Raw genomic sequence first — 20,550 nt, forward strand, 5'->3', positions numbered from 1 at the left:
TTATTAACATTTTTTAAAATTAAATTTGACAATTTGTTTGTGTCATATACTTTCATATCGTGTACTTAAATGCTAAACCTAAACATAGCCTATACAATATTATAAAATTATTATGTGTGTATCTATATGTCTCAACAACAAATATTAATATTTAAGTTTAAAATATTTATTTCATATAAGTTGTAAATAATTTGTAGTTTTGACCGGAAACTTATACTATAAATTCATATATTATTCATTATAAGTAAATAAAATTTTAATAAATTATTTATAATTTCAATAAAAAATATTTTAACAACTTATAAGTAAAATTTTCCAAACACTTATATTTAACTTATAAATATCATTTATTTATCACTTATTATCACTTATCTTATATAAGTAAAAAGCTACTTATTTTAAATTTTCCCAAAGGGGCCAACTATTGTACATACACATTTTCATATTTCCAGGGCCAAATTTGTACCTATAACTTTGGGTATTAACTTAAACTCAGTGTTTTTATTTTGGGTCTGTCCACAGTGTCATTTTCAGTGGATGAATGACAATTTTGGGTTTTGGATCGTGTTCGTGTTTGTAAACGGATCAATTTCATGTTAAGTTAAAATGACATAAACTAAATGAAATTAAGTATTTGAATGCAAACGAATGAAAATCTTATAACGGGTCATTTTGGGTAACTTTCCGGTTGAGTGGATCATGTTCAGGTCACTTTCGGGTTTTCTCTCGGTAAACCGGGTTATAATGGTGGGTTTGCTCGAAGAATTACCGATGATGATTTACACGACTTCCAGTTAAATATGCAGCGTAAAAAATAACCTTTCACTCCCAATGCCACTCAATACCCTAGATAAGTAGAACAAAATCATTTTTTGCCCCCCAACTAAAAATTAATCGGTTCCATAAAAACCTTAGTCTGTCTACATAGTGACATAAAGTTATCGTTAATAAGCTCACATCGCAGTTGAATCCGTTGCCTTTCCCGAAAATGTGTGTTTCTTATAAAGTATAATATTGGTGATCCTTTACCTGATAAACTTTTAGTTGCCACTGATAGCAAAGAGTCTGGAGATTTAGAACTTAAACACCAAGAACCTGACTCTGTGTCCTGCGTTGGGACAATTGGTCAAGGGGGGAATGTTCACAAAGTTGAAAACTCATTGGCTACTTATATCCCTCAGTGGTAATGTAAATGTGAGAATTCACTGTGATGGAAAAAAGCAAGAACCAAAGGTCATCTAGTTTTTCTTATCAAGCCTATGGTCCGAGGGAAGGTCTTTTCTTGTAATTTTTTCAAGAAACAAGATAGTAAAAATCCAACGCTTGTAGATTTACATTACTTTTAGAGAATAAAGAAAAAACTGGGGCAATGAAGCGTCTTTTTGGTACTAAATTTACATATAATGACTATGTAACTGCTTTTGATATACATCTACTTTGGTTTTTGTTCAAGGAATGAAGTCTGTTTACTCCAGTAACTCCACAACACCCAAACTCGTACAACTCGATGCTGGAACTCCCTAAAGATTGAATAGTTCACTCGGAAAATAATTCGCACGAGCATACACACACGTATATCTCCATATTCAGCCAGAACTTTTTATCAAATATTACACACTGTACGCAGAGCAAAAATCTAATCAAGCATCAACTTAACATTTTATGACGTCTAAAGTATAGGAGAGCAACGAAATTCAGGGGTAGAGCAGTTTTTGGCTAAAAGCACAAATCCACTAGCATATAATATTAGATAAACTTTCAAACTGCACCGCATAGAACTGAAACTACATAATTTATGGCATAAAAATGCAGGGTGGTATAAGGCAACTTATCATATCAGTACCAATATATTAATGCAACATAACCAACACTGAAATCATTTATGTACGGAGTTTAAAGCTTGGTCCACATGCAGTGTATATATCTCAGAGCGGTATACATCTTAGTATCTTACACCCCCAAAGCCAAGTATAACATTGATATAATAGAAGGCCTCTAATTATAATAACCACACTTATCCGACTATTATAATGGATTATACAATCACACTTAAGTATCATCAAAATTCATAAAATGTAGTCAGAACCACATAATTGATGAAAAATCTTTCCTTAAATTAAAGAGGCGTCTCTTGACATCCTCAGTGACTTCTGTAAAGTATAAAGTCTCTATACAGCTGTTCATATGCTATGTGGTGCCTCATTCCCTATGATCTACAGGGGCTAAGGCCTAAAACTTTCACACTGAATTTAGCATACCGTCAGAAAACTTACAAAGGTACAAAGGTAATTTGGCTCAGGTTTGTATTAATCTCATGTATTAGTGTCTCACACAGTCACACTGAGACTCTGTATAGTATAAGGTGAATAGGTGATCAAATAATAATGTACCGGCTATCGGAAGAAAAAGACCATCCAACTTAAAATATCATCATATTCACGGTAATACGATACTTAATTATAATGAAAATATAATATGACCGGAAGCTCTAGGATTCTGTTATCATCTTAACTCTCGCACCCCGACCTACGACTATACTAAACAAGAAGGTTCACATAAAGTAAACATACATTACACTTCCAATTCCCAATACTTAATTCATATCTTGATTTTACAAATCCTTAACCTAGAAATTGTATTTTTGTAGTTAGGTTTGCCAATTGAGTGAAATTGTTTGAGTGTTTATTTTGATGTGGCATTATCTCAAGAAGAAAATCAAGCAAAAAACTCAATTAAACTACATTGAAAGCATAAAAGATTTCAAGTTTGATAGCTTAAACAAGATGAAATTAGAAGTTATTAGCAGACAATTTCTTATAGATAATTATGTATGCTAGAACACATATCAATCAGAATTAGAGTATGTATTGTATTGTATTGCATATATAGACAGAGGTAGTACCTGGTTATGATCGGTACTGAATCAAAAAGGATAGTTTAGAAGATGGAATTGGGGTTTTGCTAAACCCCTGGAATGACAATTCTCAACTTTTTCCCCTGTTTATTGTTATTTTGAAGTGATTTAATAACATAAACGAACAAATATATATCATGTAGTATACTAATATTTTTGTTATTAATATTGTATGTTGTTATTCACTTTTGAAGTTAACATAAAATTATGTAAAACTGGTAGGCAGGTTTGTTTTTAACTTATAAGTTATAAAAAAAGTTTGTTTTAAATCATTTATGAAATCTATAAAAGTGAATTATAAGTAATTTATATAAGTGAACTTGTGAAATATATAAATATATGAACTTTTTCTATACTTATTTTAATTTTCGTAATTTAACAATATTAAAATACACAAAATACTCTGAAAACATAATTTTATTGCTTTATTTATTTTTTATGAGTACTCTCTTGATTTCACATTACTCATCATTTTTTGACTTTGACTAATCAAATTGATCAAATTTTACCAAAATTTATATAGATTATATATTTAAAAAAAAATGAGAAAGTTATTATTAAAAAAATATGTTATCTAATTTAATGTTCAATTACAACATGAGATTTAACATTTCTAGAGCCTATTTAACACGTTCCTCCAGTAACCCAAGATAGTTTTTTTAGGGAAGATTAATATTTTATTTAGGCTACTAATCCTCTAAATTTTATAGCTGACATTAAACCCAGACTGCATAAAACTAAACACTCCAAGATATTATCCTATAAACATTCAGTCCATACTTAACCAAAGCATAAAGATAGATCATACATAATAATGTTAACCACTTGCCCCAAATCTTAATACCCGACCAACACAAATATATAAAAAAGAAACCACCTGTAACAAATAACACATATTAGATAGGTTACACTCAAGAGAAAACCAATCTTTAAAAAAGAACCGAATAACCACTAGATGTTATTATACTATATTTTATACTAAGTTCTGCAGCACCAAAGAACTGACCGGATTTGAGGGGAGGAACATAAATTTATTTATAACTGAGAAGCCACTATTCCTTCAAGGTGAGGCTGAAAAATATGCACACGCATAAACATAGAAATTTTCGGCAAGAATTGCAATAAACAAGTAAGGTAGAACAGCTTATTTAGAGATTTTGATGTGGACTTGGTAATGAACTGAACTTCACAGGTTTATATATAGACTAAAACAAGATTGTAACAAATAACTAAATGCATAAGTGTACCAGCAGCCAGCAGGTGATCATTGTTACTAAATTACACACAATAATATAGAGGTAAATGAATAGAAAAACAAACTTATTTTCTTTTGTTATAACCGCTAGAACCAATAAATCAAACATAATATGACAAAACAAAAAAGTTTGAAGGATTGATACCTTCTTATGAAGACTGCAGTTGGCTGCAATATACCAGAGTCCAGGGTATATACTGATGAACTAAGGTAATTGGGACAGGGGTACAGGGTAGACAAACAGAGGAGGTATCTATGATTTAGAACTCAGGAGTGGATTAGGCATTTAGGCTAGGAAGCAGGGTCGGATATTTGTGTAGTTTTGCAGTAAATAAATTTGCTCAGGAACACCTAAGCTGTTCTCCAATAATAAATAGAGTAGATAGTAGATTAGCCTTTGGAATTCTATTAAAAATTTAATTGTACTGTATTCAATATACAAAATATTGACATTCAATGATGCAGAAAAAATTTCTAATTCATTAAAGCATGCTTAGTTCATTTCATTTTGAAACGGAATAAATATCAATAAGTTCATACAAACTACACCTAACCTTAAAAAAACCACACACAGTTATTAAGCCAAGACAAATTCAAGGTGTGTTCCCTAGATTACTCGATGATACTTCAAAATTAATGCGTCCATTGGTAACAATAAACACAAAACAGGAGGTCTCCCGCTGTAAAATAAATCTGTTTAATTGAGTGTCTCAGTAAACCCTCAAAAAGGGTGTCCCAGCAGAAATCAAAGGCCTCTGTTTCAACGTCATCAGCATAAAAGGGAAAATAATTATTTCCGAACTGAGGAGATATGGTCTTTCTTACAAGACTTCCATCTCGGTCAAAGGCAAGAAGAAATGAAGATTGGTAACGGTTGCAGCTTTTACCATAGAAAGAAAGAAAATCAGAGCATCCGGGTAACAACTCAACTGAACATGATACCAACCATGGCACATCAGCAACTCGTTTATAGTTCTTATCTTTGCTATTGGGAAAATATATCACTTCAAACTCATCAGCAGTGCCCTTCATATGCATATACTTCTTTTCTAAAGTCTTTCGGAAATAGACACCATCATATTCAGGATAATCACCCTCGAACAAAAATATGATTCTCTTTCCCGCAAGCTGAGAGAATTGAACCTATAAATGTGATTTTATAATCACATGAATAAGACATCATGCTAAAACTGTAAGTATGATAATATAAACTTAAAAAGCAAGCCTTATGGGGCTGGGGGGATGAACTTGTAAGTAAAGAGTGATAACATGAACTTGGAGTTTGGAAGAAATAAATTATTAACCTGGGACCCATCATTTTTTTGGAAGACAGTCTCTGAACTACAGAGCATCTCCAACTTCAGTTCCCAAACTCTTCCCCCCTCTGGCTTTTTAGATTCCTCATACATGAATAGGTTTGCGTCATATCCCCTCAAGATGGTTGCCAAACCTGGCTCGATGATATCTGGACGAGGCCCAACAATTACAAGGGTAGGATCATATAGAGATTCATCCTCTTCCTCGTAGGGATAACCAAAAACCCGCCTCAACTTCTTAACAGCCGGGTCTTTATATGGGAGAGCCAGCCAAGGCATAGTATTAAAAGTTTTCCGGAATGTTTCTTCACTTGTGGAACTTATAGTTAGATATGTGTCATAAAGGTAAAGTAGGATAACCTCAAAATTTTCATTCCTCCTTTTCAATTCTGCATAATACATCTTCAGTTTGCTTGTAAAGTGATCAGGTGAATAACCATCCTCATAAAAAAATAGGGCAACCACCTTATCTTCAAGAGTGTAAATCGGAACCTATCCTATCATCACAAGCAGAAAATTATTCAATGAAATATTAAATGTTTATCTAAATTCATTATGCCAATGTGCAAATGAAACAAGTATAATATCATAGGTTCCAATAAGATATTAAAGATGAAGGAAAAACAACTACTTTTGGATACCTGAGCTATTGGGAACCTAGACGTCAAGTTCCTAAACATCTTTTTAACTTATTTCAGTTAAAATCTCAAGTTCTTTAGGTTAATAAATGTCAAGTTGGTTATAATTTGAAGAAGTGATTCTGTTATCCCACTCAGATTTTCATGATGCAGCTTATTATACCACTTGGACAAAATGAAAAAGGAAATGAACCTTCTAGTCATTTGACTATTTGGCATTTTAATCTACAAGTCTTATCTTTAAATAAAAGTACATTAGTCCGATCACCTACCTTGCTAAAGCTTAGTTTTAAAAAGCACTCGTTGTGTACTCAGGAGTAAAGTTCATATTATTCAGGACACAAAACCGTAAAGTTCAGATGAAGCGCGTCTTGAGGCATGAGGTGACCCAGATTGTGCGCTTGGTGTTGCTTAAAAAAGGCACGCCTCATTTACTAGGGAGACGATTACTTATGATTCAGGACACAAAACCGTAAAGTTCCGACAAAGCACATCTAAGGTGCAAGGTGACACAAATTGTGTGCTTAGTGTTGCTAGACTTTGAGTTAGTGCGCTTGGTGTTGCTAGAATTTGCGTTTCAAATAGACCAATAATCTTAGTGTATTTTTCACAATTTAAATTTGTAATTTTCCGTTACTTTGTTTGTATGTATACCATACACATAAGCATTACAATATTATCTATGTTTTCATTGATGGTTAACTGACCTTAACAGAAAACAAAGTACATGTAGATATGCATGAATCAAAATAAACTATCCATCTATTAATAAAAGGAAGGATAATATAATCAAATATATTAAAAAAGATTACTTTTCTTGACTTGTAAAAAAGCAAAACTCAGTTGGTGGAAGAATGATTTAGCATATATTTATATTTTCTTTCCAAAAAAGTAGATCAAAATACTATCTTAAAAGCCTCGTTTTCTCTAAGCTTCTGCTTTTGGAAAACTCGTCACCTTGAACTCGAATTGCATACATACTGTATTCATATAAACCATCTTACTATCTACAGCAATTAGTTATTGAGTTATGCAGAATGATTTTGAGGGGGATAGCAATATCATCATTCTTGGAATCAGTTATTGTTCTTGTTCTGTCTAGAATAAGAGTTATTTATTTTCTCAGCCATGTTAATTGTAGAGGGCAGTTGTAGAAATTGGATAGATAAGATATGTAGAGTATTACACTATGTGGAATCTTTTAGCCATTCTCTCTATATCTCTCCTTCAATTCATTCCTCAAATGAACTCTAATATGTTATTTTCCAATAAGTTTAAGATTATGCTAAAAATTTAAATCTTGAAAGGTGTTAAAATTACCACTTTCTGAAATGCCTAAAGTATGTTCACTACTTACAGATTAGAAAATCTAAATCAAAACTATAATTAGGATTTTTGAAGTCTTCCACAAACTACTTGGTTAGCCCATTAATCCATTTGGCACTAAAGTTCATATAACAATGCAAATAAATTAAGGTTCTTTCATATGAGTATTGAGAAACCCGATTATAGCACAGTATTTGCCAAAAAAATAAAAAAAATCAATAGATTATGTTGCTTTTACAACTAAAATACACTGATGGATTCTGAAATCTTCTGAATTTCATGAATTTAACGAGGGAAAGCTCAGTCATTGGCATGTGAGTTTCTATTCTGCGGATAATATGTGAAATACTATCAATGGTGTTTATCCCTCTTTATATCCATCTAAATTCATCTCCACAATAGAAAATATATTAACCATAAATATACACGATGCAAATATACATGCTAGAGGCGTTAATAGTTGATATTGCCCTGTTCACTCGTGAGATTCATAATCCCTTAACTATTGCTATATATGCTCTAAATTTAGTATGCTTTTAACAGAAGTTTGTATACCATAAACAAAAAACTAGTTTAAGACATTGCACAAACTTATTTTTGTTCAATAACATGACAATCAGAAGGCCTAATTTGTTAGAAATAAAAGGATTGACGTTCCCTGCAGTAAAGCAAACAATTAAAAAGTTTTCATAACAAGTACATTCATACCTTGTACCCTTTGTTTGAGATGACAAAGTCACGTTCTGAGGAGCCCAGAAGTGATTTTAAAGAGGGCTGGCTAAAGGCTGTTTTATCTCCAATTTTCAAGAATGATATCCTTTCATCGCTGAAAGGATAAGCCTCATATCCATAGGTCTGAAATAGTTTTTCAGGAGAAGTGTCCAAAACCATCCCTGCTGAATCAATGAGAACCACCTTAGGATAATATAATTCACCAAAGAAACCAAATTTTCTTTTCAAACGCTGTCTTGATGTTATATCTGAGAATGGAATTGCAAGCCACGATGGAGTTCGGGAAAATATATCTTGCAATTTTCCTTCAAGAGAAGGATTGAAACTTATTTTTCCAGGCTCGTTTGTAACATCTTCTTCATCAACCACCACCAAAACAACCTCAAAGCAGTTCTTAGACTTCAAATCATTATATGTCCCCATTAAGGCTTTGCTGTGCTCGTTACCATCACGATCATAAAGGAAACGTAGTGGCAGAAAGTATATACCGATAACCTTTCCTGCCAACTGCTCAGCCCTAACCTACAATCCATTAAGTAAAGCATAAAGTCATAAACTTTCTGAAATCCTTCTTTACCTGCTCTAGAGTTTTTTAAAAGGAAGTAAGTAATGTGGTAAAATACTTTCATATATATTTTGGATTGAAATTTTTTGAAGCAAAAGTATGTCAAATTTTCATTCATCACCGCTTGCTTCCGTTTTTTTTTTTTTTTTTGATTATATATAAAAACTCAGTGAAATTACTTTACTTTTTTTAAACTCAGGAGCAAGGAGTTAAAATGTGAGCGAATTAACGGGTTAAGTATCAAATACGTCACTAATTTGTTTCAAATTAGCCACTCATTACGAAAATGACTCAATTTATTAGCAATTAGAATATATGTATCAATTTCATTATTAAAAATTTAAAATTTGCATCAATTTAGTCATTGAAAAATGACCTTGTTGATACAAACATTTTAAATAAGGAGTAAATGGAGTCATATTTGCAACGAGGGACTAATTTGAAGCAAACAAATGATGTATATGAATTAACGGGGTTTAGATACCAAGGCCATAACATATCATATTCAATTCACACATACCTGTTGGGGGTGATTGTACTTGACTAGGTAATCTCTGTTTGCAGTGAACAGAAGTGTTGATAAATCAACAAAATCTCCTTTTTCAATTCTCTTGTCACATCTTTCTTTTGCTTCATCATAACATCAATATAGAATCACAAAAACAGTTACTACTACTACTATAGAGCTAGTAAAAGAAAGTTACCTCTGGAGGTTGATACTTTTGTTGTATTATAATTGTTAAAATTATTATAATTCGTCGCGAATTCTTTTCTCCGGCACATCAATCTTCTCAAACACATCGATGCCACCATTGCTGCCAATTCTTCTTCTTCGTTCTTCTCAAATGGACGAGTTTATACAGAATAGATAGAAAAGGGGATAAACATGTTGTCAAATTATAGATTGAGGGTAGTTTTATCTTTTCAATCTTTGTTTGTCTTGAATAGCTTGGGATTTTGAAATTCCCTCCAACTATAAAGTAATGCCCTCTACCTCTTTCCAACGAGAAAATGAAAAATTATAAGTCCAAAAACCTTTATTATTATTTGAAAATAAATAATTTATATTAATTTAGAATAAAACTTTTCAACATAACTATAAAATTATAATTATTAACTTTACTGCCAATTTTATGACACTTAATTTTATTATTATTATGTTTTATTAATGAAATATTTTTCTATTTTTAAAATTATTAATGTTCCTTATTTTTATATTCATCCACTCTAACTTTCTTATAGTAGATGTATTTGTTTTCAAAAACTTAAAAAATAATATTTTCAAACTCCATTCCCAATTTTGCAATAAATGTACAGATGGACAATACTTTTATTTTTATTATTTATTAATATATATGAACCGACAGATATACCCTCGACGACCCAACCACACAAATCCCTTATAACATATATAATTTCAATGTTTAATATATGACTAGTTTAGCACCCGTGCAAAGCACATATTTGTTTCAAAGCACATATTAGTTTGATTAACATATAACATTGTAAAATATATAATGAAATAGAATAAAATAATATGTGATTAATATTATTTTCACTTTATTAATTTTAAATAAGGGTAATTAGTTAAAAGCAATTAAATAAGTCCAGTACAAAAAAGCAGGTGCTAAAAATTTTAATTTCGGCTTTAATAATATAGTATAGATTCATTAGGAGATCATTCCAAGTAAAATATAAATATTTTAATATATTATATTAATTTATTATAATTAAATACTTCAAATGATCTCTTAACGTTTCTCTTAAATAATTTATGGATATTATTTAAGATATCTCAAATTATTTGCTTATCTAAAAAAAAAAAGATATCTCAAATTATTTCTTAATAGATCTCTTTACAAATCACTTAATAAATCATTTTAAAAATTAATTTTGCAAGAATTTCAGATTTATCAGTTAAAATATATATTATTCATTATATATTAAGCTATATTTAAATAAAAATATCTTATTCTACTATCATCATAAATTTTATAAATATTCAGATATATTTATTTTAAAAATATTAGCATATCTTAATTTGATTTTTTTAAAAGGTTTTTCAAGAATTAATAAATAATAATTCAAATGATCTCTTAACATTACACACTATGTCAAACTTCGTATAAATAATATAAATAATGTGTCAATTAATCTCTTACCAGTTTTTTTAGCAATTTTTTTTAATAAACCTCTTAAGAAGTTGTTTTTTAAAAATGAAGATTATTCAAAGTAATTTATTTAAAATAAAATATTTATATTTATTTTTAAATAAATATTTCAAATAATCTCTTAGTAGATCTTTTGAAGTATCTTTTAAATAATCACTTATTATAACTCAATATTTTAATTGATCTTTTAACACTTGAATAATCTATGTATATTACTTAGAATATCTCAAATTATTTCTTAATAGATCTCTAAATGAATCTCTTACCAATTTTTTAATAAATTATTTATAAAATTTAATTTTTATGAGTTATAGAATTCTTAGTCGAAAAATATTTTATTCATTATATCTTAAACTATATTTAAAATAAGGTACATTATTAAGGGGTTTTTTCAAAAATATACTGAAAAAAGTAAAAAATTGCACAAATATTTTCAGTTTTTGAACTAATTTGCAAATATACTAACTAATTTGCAAATTTACTATTTTCTATTAAAAAAATTGCAAATTTGTCTTTAAATAGTATTGGGCCGTTAGTTCCGTTATAACCGCGCGTTTCTTTTCTCTCTCCTCGCGCAACTCTCTCTCGCCTCTCTCGCTCAAACTCTCTCAAAAATCGCTCAAAACTTGCGATTTCTTCATCTTTTTTCACGTTTTCTTCGACTGATCTTCACTACAAACAGCTGCGACTCGAACGATTCATCTCTCAAACACAGGCTTTGAAAATTTTCGATTACGATTTCGTGTATCTCTATATCAAGGTGCGATTTTTATTGCTTACATATTCGTGAACTTATATATATGTCTAAAACTGTATTTTATGTAGTTTAGATTCGAATTTCATGTTAATATCGATTCGATACAGTTTTATCTGATAATGTTGAATCGATTTATTCTAAAATTGAGTCGTAATGATTCAAGAATAGAACAAGAAATCGTTAGAAACACAGAATATGCTTGTTATATTCTTATTTTCAGTAGATTTTTGTATAAAATTGATTTTTTCTCTTGTCTTGTTCTTATTCTTAACTTTTACTTATTTCGAGTTATATCACATTAGTAATTCAGTGATATATGATCTTTTTGTCTTGTTACTGTTGTTGATTTTCAATTTTTATTAGTGATATAAAGTTAGTAATTTGATAATATCAAATTTGTAATTTACAGATATCTGATATTATGTTGCTTGATTGGTGATATGTTGTCAATAATTTAGTGATATCTCTTATATTTTAGTGATAAATGATTGTTTTTTATTGAATATTGTTTACTGTAGGTATGGATAATATTCCTACAATAGTTCAACACAATGGCCATTGGGATATGTTGATTTTCAAGTTTTTGGGATTCTGTTGCCATTAAACTGCAGCTATGCAAAACTTTTGGAAATTATATGCAAAGAACTGAAGCTTGTACCTGACACTTCAGTGATAATTGAGTATCAAGTAAAGGATGGCTATCCTGCTTTTAAGATAAATGATGATCAGAATGTGTGTTTCTACATTGAGCTGAAAAGGAGAGATTCAGAAATCACTACATATCCTCTTTCGATTACAACAAAAGTTGGAGTTATGCAGCAATCTTCATCTTCATATATAAAAGAGTTATCTGGTGATGATATGTGCATAGAAGGTGCAAGTACAGATGGATTCTCATGCAATAACTCAAGAAATAATTCTGAAGGAAGTAGTAAAGAAATTGTTGATAGTTATGTGGATTATGCAGAAGATGTATCAAGCCAGATTATTGAAATGTCAACTGAGGCAATTTCTGAAGTTGATATAATAGACATTTCAAAGGATGATATAATAAGCAACAAGCAGAATAAAGATTTAAGGTTGCATCAGATTTACAAAGACAAGGAAACTTTGCAGATGGTCCTAAGTCTCTATGCAATCAACAACAATTTTCAGTTTAGGGTTAAGAAATCTAGCAACATTGAGTACTATTTGATTTGTTATGACAAAAATTGTAGTTGGTTGTTGCGTGCGTCAAAATATGGCAAAACAGATCACTTCATAATTCGAAGGTTTATTGAGACTCATACTTGTTCTCTTGATGTAAGGTTTAAGAGTCAAAGACAGGCAAGCACAATTGTTATTGCAGATATCATTCGACACAAGTTTTCAAATATTAAGACGAAATACAGTGTCGCAGATATAGTCAGAGATATGAAGCATGATTTCAATGTGGAAGTAAACTACAACAAAGCTTGGAGATCCAAAGAAAGAGCTTTAGATATAATGAGAGGAAATGCAACTGAGTCCTTTGCAAAACTATACAAATATTTGTATATGCTATACACTACAAATCAAGGATCAGTTGTGGAATTGTAATTGGAGCAGGATAATCGCTTTCTTTATGTGTTTGTAGCACTAAATTCTTCAATTAAAGGCTGGAGTTATTGCATACCTGTTGTAGTTGTGGATGGAACATTTTTGAAATCAGCATATGGAGGTACTTTGTTGGTAGCAGCAACTCAAGATGCGGGTGGAAAAATATATCCACTAGCGTTTGCTGTTGTTAATTCTGAAAATGATCTGTCATGGGAATGGTTTTTTGAGAAGTTTAGAAAAGCTTTTGGAGCAAGGGAAGACATGATTGTAGTATCGGACGGACATGAAAGTATTGCAAAAGCAGTTAACAAAGTATATTGTCAAGTGCCAAATGTATACTGCATATTTCATCTTTTGGGGAATATAAAAACTAAATTCAAGAAGAATTTGAAGAGCATAAAAGATGCATTCTTATCTGCGGCAAATGCATACAGTTTGAAAAAGTTTAACTATCACATGAAAGAGTTACAAAGGATTGACAAAAGGGTGATTTCGCTTTTAGAAGAGGTTGGTTTCCAGAAATGGTCTAAAGTGCATTCAGGGAACAACAGATATTCAAATATGACATCAAATGTCGCGGAATTATTAAATTCCGTAACAATGTCGATCAGAGAGCTACCTATTTGTACAATGTTAGAAAGTCTACGAGCTTTGATGCAGAAATGGAGTTACAAAAACAGGATAGAAGCAGCTTCTACATCAACAAGGCTAACTAGGAAATATGAAGAAATGATGAAGAAGAACTATCACTTCTCTATGCCCCTGACAGTACACTCTTTGACCTTTAACATTCAACTTTTTTTTTCAATCTTATTTTCACTAAAATATAATATTTTTTGTAGGTGAATCCAACAAATGAAATTTTATTTGAAGTGACGAATGGGGACAGAAAAAATGTGGTTGATATAAGTGCAAGAACTTGCACTTGCAAAAGGTCTACACAATTATTGTTGATTAGTTACATATATATTTCAAATTTTAAAATACTATTTGTAAATTAAATATTTCAGGTTCCAAATGGATCAGATGCCATGTTCACATGCTATAGCAGTATTTTTGAAAGCAAATATTGATCCATATGGCTACTGCTCAATCTATTTTCAAAAGGACAGTATGGTTGCAACTTACAAGGAGACTGTGTATCCTCTTGGCAACAAAGAAAATGGGAAATTCCAGAATCAGTAAGCTGTTTGAGAGTAAATCCTCCTGAAGGAAGAATTCGAGCTGGTAGGCCAAAGAAGAAAAGATATAAAGCTTTTTGGGAGAAGGAGAAATGTACAGTGAAGTTGATCAAATGTAGCAGATGCGATCAAGTAGGGCATAATAGGAGGACATGCAGAAATCCAAAGAAGAAGAAATAGTTATAAATTCATATTGACTGTCTTGAATATAATTGATACGTTATCATTTCTGAAGTAAAGTACTTTACATATTTCTTTGAAAATAAATTACATGTGTGATATAAAGACAGAATTATTAGGCCCTGCAAAGTTAGATATCATTTGATGTTCTTTTTGGAATATATGTTAGTCACATGTTCTTATAAATTTGTGATAACTGTGTCATAAATTACTAATACATGATTAGTGTAAAAGTGATACTTACTTTTTATATTACTAAAAGTTATTTTTCAAAGTAGTGATACATGTTGTGTAACTTAGTGATATCTGTAATTTTCTTCAATTAATTAATGATAAATATGAAAATCACTAACACAAAGATGCTATAAATATGAATAGATAAGAGATTAATAACATTTACAGCAATAGCATTCGAAATTTTACCAAATATGAGCATAGTCAAATTTAATTATATACAGAAACAGGGAAATGATTACTAGTATTCCATTACAAATAATATCACAGCTGAATTGTTCTAATCAGGATCACTACTTTGCAGATTTTTTAAAAAGCTCAGTTTCTTCAGTGATTTTTTGGCGTCAGTACTTGCCTTCAGTTACTGTTCAGCCAGCAACTTTTTCTGGCGCTTTCCTTCTTCCTTCTGAATGAAAATCCCATGTCCTTCTGCCAATATTTGTTCTCTGTTTTCATTGAACTCTGAGGAAAGTATAGCATGGTTGTACTTGACCCTAAGTCGGAGAATTTCTCTGTCCTGAACTGCCTGAAATTAATTATGAAAAGAAAACAAAATAATTATTACACAGTCAACAGTTTGATAAATGTGAATTTCAATAAAAAAACGATTATTACCCCTTCCACACTCAAGCCAGCATTCCAATTTTTGCTATCACCTTGGTAAGTTTCCATGTGTCTCATGAGAAAAATACCACAATCTGTTGAATTCTCTTTTGTTTGCCATGCCATCCTCAGGAAAGAAGGCTTCACTTTCTTAATTCTTTCTGACAAGTTAGCATGTCCATTCTCCTCCAAATATTTGGTAAAGTAATTATGCTATAAAGAGAGTAAAACAGAATTATATTAAAAAACATTACAACAAAAATATATTATTTCACAGAGAATAATGTACTTATACTTACCAGTCTCTTTGGAAGACCACCATAGCATGTCTTTGTTGCATTTATTGACCTCCTCTTGTTGTCAATAATATCATATCCCCCATTTTTAAGATTAAAGACAGCCAAATAGTAGTGCTCATCCTTGTTGAGTGGGAAAAAGGCCTAAAAAGTATTTAAAAAAGGTAAAATTAACATGTGTAATTTTGTGTAATATGTTATTATTTGTTTTTGTTTCTCTTACCATATCAGCATCTTTCAATTCTATAGGACATTTTGACAGCACATCTTTGAGGACTTCGCAAAATAATATGTAATTTTCCTCACTTTGCTTTGTATCCAGAGCAGGAAACTGTATTTTTTTTTTTGCAAGTCAGCACATATTTAAAATAAAACATATAGATTTAAAAAAAAGTTTCATAAAAACATTACGTGCTGATATGGTTTATCCTCCAGCTGACTCTTCACCTGATGAGGGTGAGGAGAGTGATGGTTATGGCTCCTTCTAGGTATATTCGATCCTTTTTATCACCTTCAATGAGGACATTGAATATTTTAAGTTTGGGGGTGGTAATCTAAGGACTAGTAGTGATGTGTGTGTTCATATAGGTTGCATGTTGCATATAGTTTAGCATATTCTTTCATATTGTTACATATTAGTTAGTTTTGTTTCATATATATGCTTGTGTTAGTGTGTGTTAGGAGTTTCATATAGTTGCATTTGCATGAATCTTGAAGTGTTTCCCAAGTTGATATCCTATGATGAGTTTATGTGCATAATTTCTTGGCTAGTAGTATTGCTCATATGTGATGCCTTGTTACTTGGAAATTGCTTGTGTGAAAATTGTAATTACACTTATGCTCTAGAGATAAGACTTAGACTAACTTATTTCTTGAGTCCTCGCGTTGAGTCGGGCGTAGAGTTTGGAGTATTCCCTTTTTGAACTTAGAGTTTGTAAATCTTAAGTTTGGGGGAGTTAAGGGATGAATATGCCTTTCTAAAAAAAAAAAAAAAAAGAATAAAAAGTACATCAAGTACTCCTTTGAGATCATGGGTAGAATGCAATGTCATGTGAAAGGGACGATTCATGTACTTGTGCTGGTATTAAGTGCATATGTATTAGAATAAGCAAATTCTTGGTGACCTTTCACAACCTTTGATTACTGGAGAATTACTTGATCTAAAAAAAAATAAGAAAAAAAATAGAATAAGCGAAGTCGAATGGCGGTCGTGACTCACTTGCACTGAGAAGCGTCCCAACCTTAGACTTAGCAAGAAAAAAAATAGAAAAAAATAGGAGAGGCATAGGAATTCTTTAGTGACCCTAAATTGTAGTTGACTCTTTAGTAAAGAAGTGTTTAAACCTGATTCTGATTAACGGCTCATAGTGAGGACTCTGTTGAAGTTTGATGGTCTTTGTTTTGTTTCACTAGAGAGCATGCTAGCACACACGATGCACTTCACACTTGTAGTGGAAGAGGACATGGCTAATATGTGAAAAAGATGAATGCCGAGAATGTTGCATATTCTGAGGATGCTATGTTAACAAGGATTACACTTCATGATTCGATTAGATGTAGGCATTTAGTTGCATTCATGCATTGCGTTAGTAGTTTTTGTGTGTGTGTCTATGCTTGAGGACAAGCATCGGTTTAAGTTTGGGGGTGTGATAAGTGGATTTTTTATCAACTTGGAAGCCTTCGTTTTGACTTAAATTGATGGAATGGCCTCAAGCTTTTGATATTTTTGATATGTTTTAGTGTTGTGTTGTGTAGGTTTCTTGGAAGGAGAACGAAGAGGGGAATCATAGCTTTAATTGAAAAAAAAACGGTGAAGCAATCGGATGCTCGAGGAGAAAGATACGGACGCGTAAAGGTTGGACGTCAGGGCTGCCACTTTGGCGCGGCCGCCCCGTTGGCGCGCCCGCCCCAACTCTGGCGCGGCCGCCCCACGACCTGAGCGGGAATTTTGGCCCGTTTTGCCCGTTTTTGATCCGTTTAAAGGCCCGTTTGCTGGGAAACTTAAAGGAGGACTTAGGGAACTTAAAAGATAACCTAGAAACATTCTAAGGAGCACGTGACGGCTACGGAGAAGATCAAGATCGATTTCATACTTTTCACTTTTGTAATTATTCGAAGTAGGCGTAACTTTGGATGCTCGTTTCGGATTTGTTTCTTAACTCTTATTCTAGTACTTTGACTTTGTTTTTCCTATTCAGTACCATGTTTACATTCGAACCCATGATGATGAGAAGTTCGATTATGAACTAATCATTGTCATGGGATTTTAGCAGATTTATCGATCAATTTCAGTAGTTAATTTGCCTTGTTCATATGTGATGGTTTGATTTCCTCGTATTGGTTGTGCTTATTCGTCTTGGATGCGTAGCTAACATCTAGGATTGATTGTTAATCTTTATTGAAGCGACATCGAATATATTGATTTAGAACTTGTCATGCGAGCATAGGTTTCGTGTTCGATAACATGACTTGTGATGTGATTTTACCCATCTTGCATCGCCCTATGTAATCTTGATAGATAACTTGCTCTTCAACCGTTATGTTTTCAAATTCTATAGACATATAGGGTCTAAGCATAATTGGTTTCTGTTTATCTTCTATCTTAATTGTGGATGCGTAGCAGTATGGTGCACGTATAACGACAGTTAGCGTGTATCAGTCTCGTGTTATCTGATTAGTTATCAACCATTACAATCGAATAAAGGTAGAACTCTGAAGGAAGTTGTTAATGAAGCTAGAATCCCATGTTTATTCTCATTAGTAAATCGTTATTCTCTTAGTTGATAATTCTTAGTTTCATAATTCAAATAGGATTAGTTAAGTAGAAAACCAAAACCCAATTTGATACTTGTCTAAGCATTGAATAATAATCATACATTGGTGCATAAGTGCATATTTCTGAATACACCAGTCTCTGTGGGAACGAACTTGAATTCTATTCAATATTACTTGTGACCACGTATACTTGCGTGATTTTGTGCGAACACAAGTAATGGTCTTCCCAAGATAATGGGAACCTCTCGATGAGTCTCATAGTCCAACACGATGAAATCAGCAGGAAATATGAACTTGTCTACCTTGACCTGAACATATTCAATCTTTCCCTCTGGATGAGCAAGAGATCTATCAGCTAGTGGAAGAGTGACAGTAGTAGGCCGAACTTCCCCAATCCCCAATTTTCTGAACACCGACATAGGCATCAAGTTTATGCTAGCCCCCAAATCACAAAATGTCATCCCACAATAAGAGTCACCAATAGTGCAAGGAATAGTGAAAATCCCTGGATCTTTCATCTTCGTAGGCAATTTATGTTGCAAGAATGAGCAACACTCCTTTGTTAGAGCTACAGCTTCAAACTCCCCCAACCTTCTCTTCTTCGTAAGAATGTCCTTCATGAATTTCACATAGTTGGGCATCTGCACAAGAGCTTTTACAAGAGGAATATTGATGTGGATCTATTTCAAAACATCAAGAAATTTCTTGAACTGAACATCCTGTTTTTGCTTTGAAATTGTTGAGGAAATGGAGGTTGTGGCTGAATGTGTGATTTTTCAGAAGAAGCCCTTGGTGGAGATACCGTGTCGCATTCTCGATTTCCTCACCTTCAGAATTTTCCTCATTGCCACTCGGTTCAACAGAATCATCTTGTTTAGCGTCAGTAGTACCGTTCCCCAATACTTTTCCGCTCTTCAATGTCATGGCCTTACAATGTTCATTCCCAACACACTTAGGATTTTCGGTGTCGCTAGGGAGAGTGCCATGTTCATGTCTTCCCAAGCATAACGATAAGCAGCTGGGCAATCACTGCCCGTTTTCTGAATCGCTACCTCATTTGGAGTTCCAGGCTGCATCCCCAAAACCATCTCAAAAGGGCTCTTTTCTGTTGATGAGGAGTGTTGCAAGTTATAGGCAAACTGTGCGATGTCCATCAAGTCTAACCAATTTTTCTGACTTGCGGTAACAAAGTGTCTCAAGTACACCTCCAACAAGGCGTTAATTAGTCTTTCAATTCGGCCATCAGATTAAGGATGATTTGCAATAGAGAATTTTAGCTTGGACCCTAACAACTCAAACAAAACTGTCCAAAACCTGCCAATGAATCTAGCATCTTTGTCACTGATCACATTTTCAGGCAACCCAAAATAAGTCACCATGTTTCTGAAGAACAACCCTGTTATTACACAATAGCACAAGCATGTGACGCAGTGACAAACACAACATATTTAATAGATCCATCCCCCACCCCAAAATGAATCTCATCCCGACAACATTAAGCATCTGTGTTATAAAATTCATGGATGTTGACTGCCATTATCTATTACGAATTGGAAGAGCCTGACAAACCCGTTTTCTTCTTCTTTTCAGTCTTGAAGTTGGGACACCAATCATGACTTCACCTTTTATAGATATTTCATGTTCTTTGACATTTTTTTATATAAAATAAATTTTTATTATAAATATAAAATTTTGATGGATAAAATGAAAGTAAATATACAGTTGGTATTTAATAAAGTTTTAAATAGTACCTTCAACGTATGCGATAATCTGTCAAATTAAAGAGTACTCCTTCTGTCCCATTTAATTCTATACATTTCTTTTCAACTACTCGACACGCATTTCAATGCTCTTATAAAATATAGTTCCGTAACTTCTTTTTGAGATTTTCTTTTTCGGTATAAAATATAACATCCAAACTTTAATTCAGAATACAAAGATTTTAAAAATAGATTGCACAACTACATTTTGCAGGAGCATTAAAGTCTGTGCCGCGTCCCCGTCCCCCAATGTATACTACTCAGGGGGA

General features: G+C 32.2%; 2 protein-coding genes across 3 annotated transcripts; one reads left to right on the forward strand and one right to left on the reverse strand.

Moving 5' to 3' along the window:
• Positions 1-4,345: 4,345 nt before the first annotated feature.
• LOC108217690 (probable nucleoredoxin 1) lies at positions 4,346-9,668 on the reverse strand. 2 transcript variants are annotated; one of them, XM_017390571.2, is made up of 5 exons: positions 9,451-9,668; positions 9,267-9,370; positions 8,158-8,703; positions 5,474-5,977; positions 4,346-5,312 (listed from the first exon to the last, which is right to left on the reverse strand). In XM_017390571.2, the coding sequence occupies exons 1-5, from the start codon at positions 9,557-9,559 to the stop codon at positions 4,803-4,805; spliced, it is 1,773 nt and encodes a 590-aa protein (XP_017246060.1). In that variant the 5' UTR covers positions 9,560-9,668; the 3' UTR covers positions 4,346-4,802. The 2 variants fall into 2 exon arrangements, with proteins under 2 accessions (XP_017246060.1, XP_017246059.1); XM_017390570.2 differs by having other exon boundaries at positions 9,267-9,376.
• A 2,526-nt stretch (positions 9,669-12,194) lies between these two features.
• On the forward strand, positions 12,195-14,437 carry LOC108216936 (uncharacterized). Its single transcript, XM_017389796.1, has 5 exons — positions 12,195-12,241; positions 12,286-13,111; positions 13,262-14,020; positions 14,095-14,186; positions 14,263-14,437. Exons 1-5 carry the CDS (start codon positions 12,195-12,197, stop codon positions 14,435-14,437), a joined length of 1,899 nt encoding a protein of 632 aa, XP_017245285.1.
• Positions 14,438-20,550: the final 6,113 nt, after the last annotated feature.

The sequence above is a fragment of the Daucus carota genome, chromosome 4 (genome assembly GCF_001625215.2).
Source record: "Daucus carota subsp. sativus chromosome 4, DH1 v3.0, whole genome shotgun sequence".
Taxonomy (NCBI): domain Eukaryota; kingdom Viridiplantae; phylum Streptophyta; class Magnoliopsida; order Apiales; family Apiaceae; genus Daucus; species Daucus carota.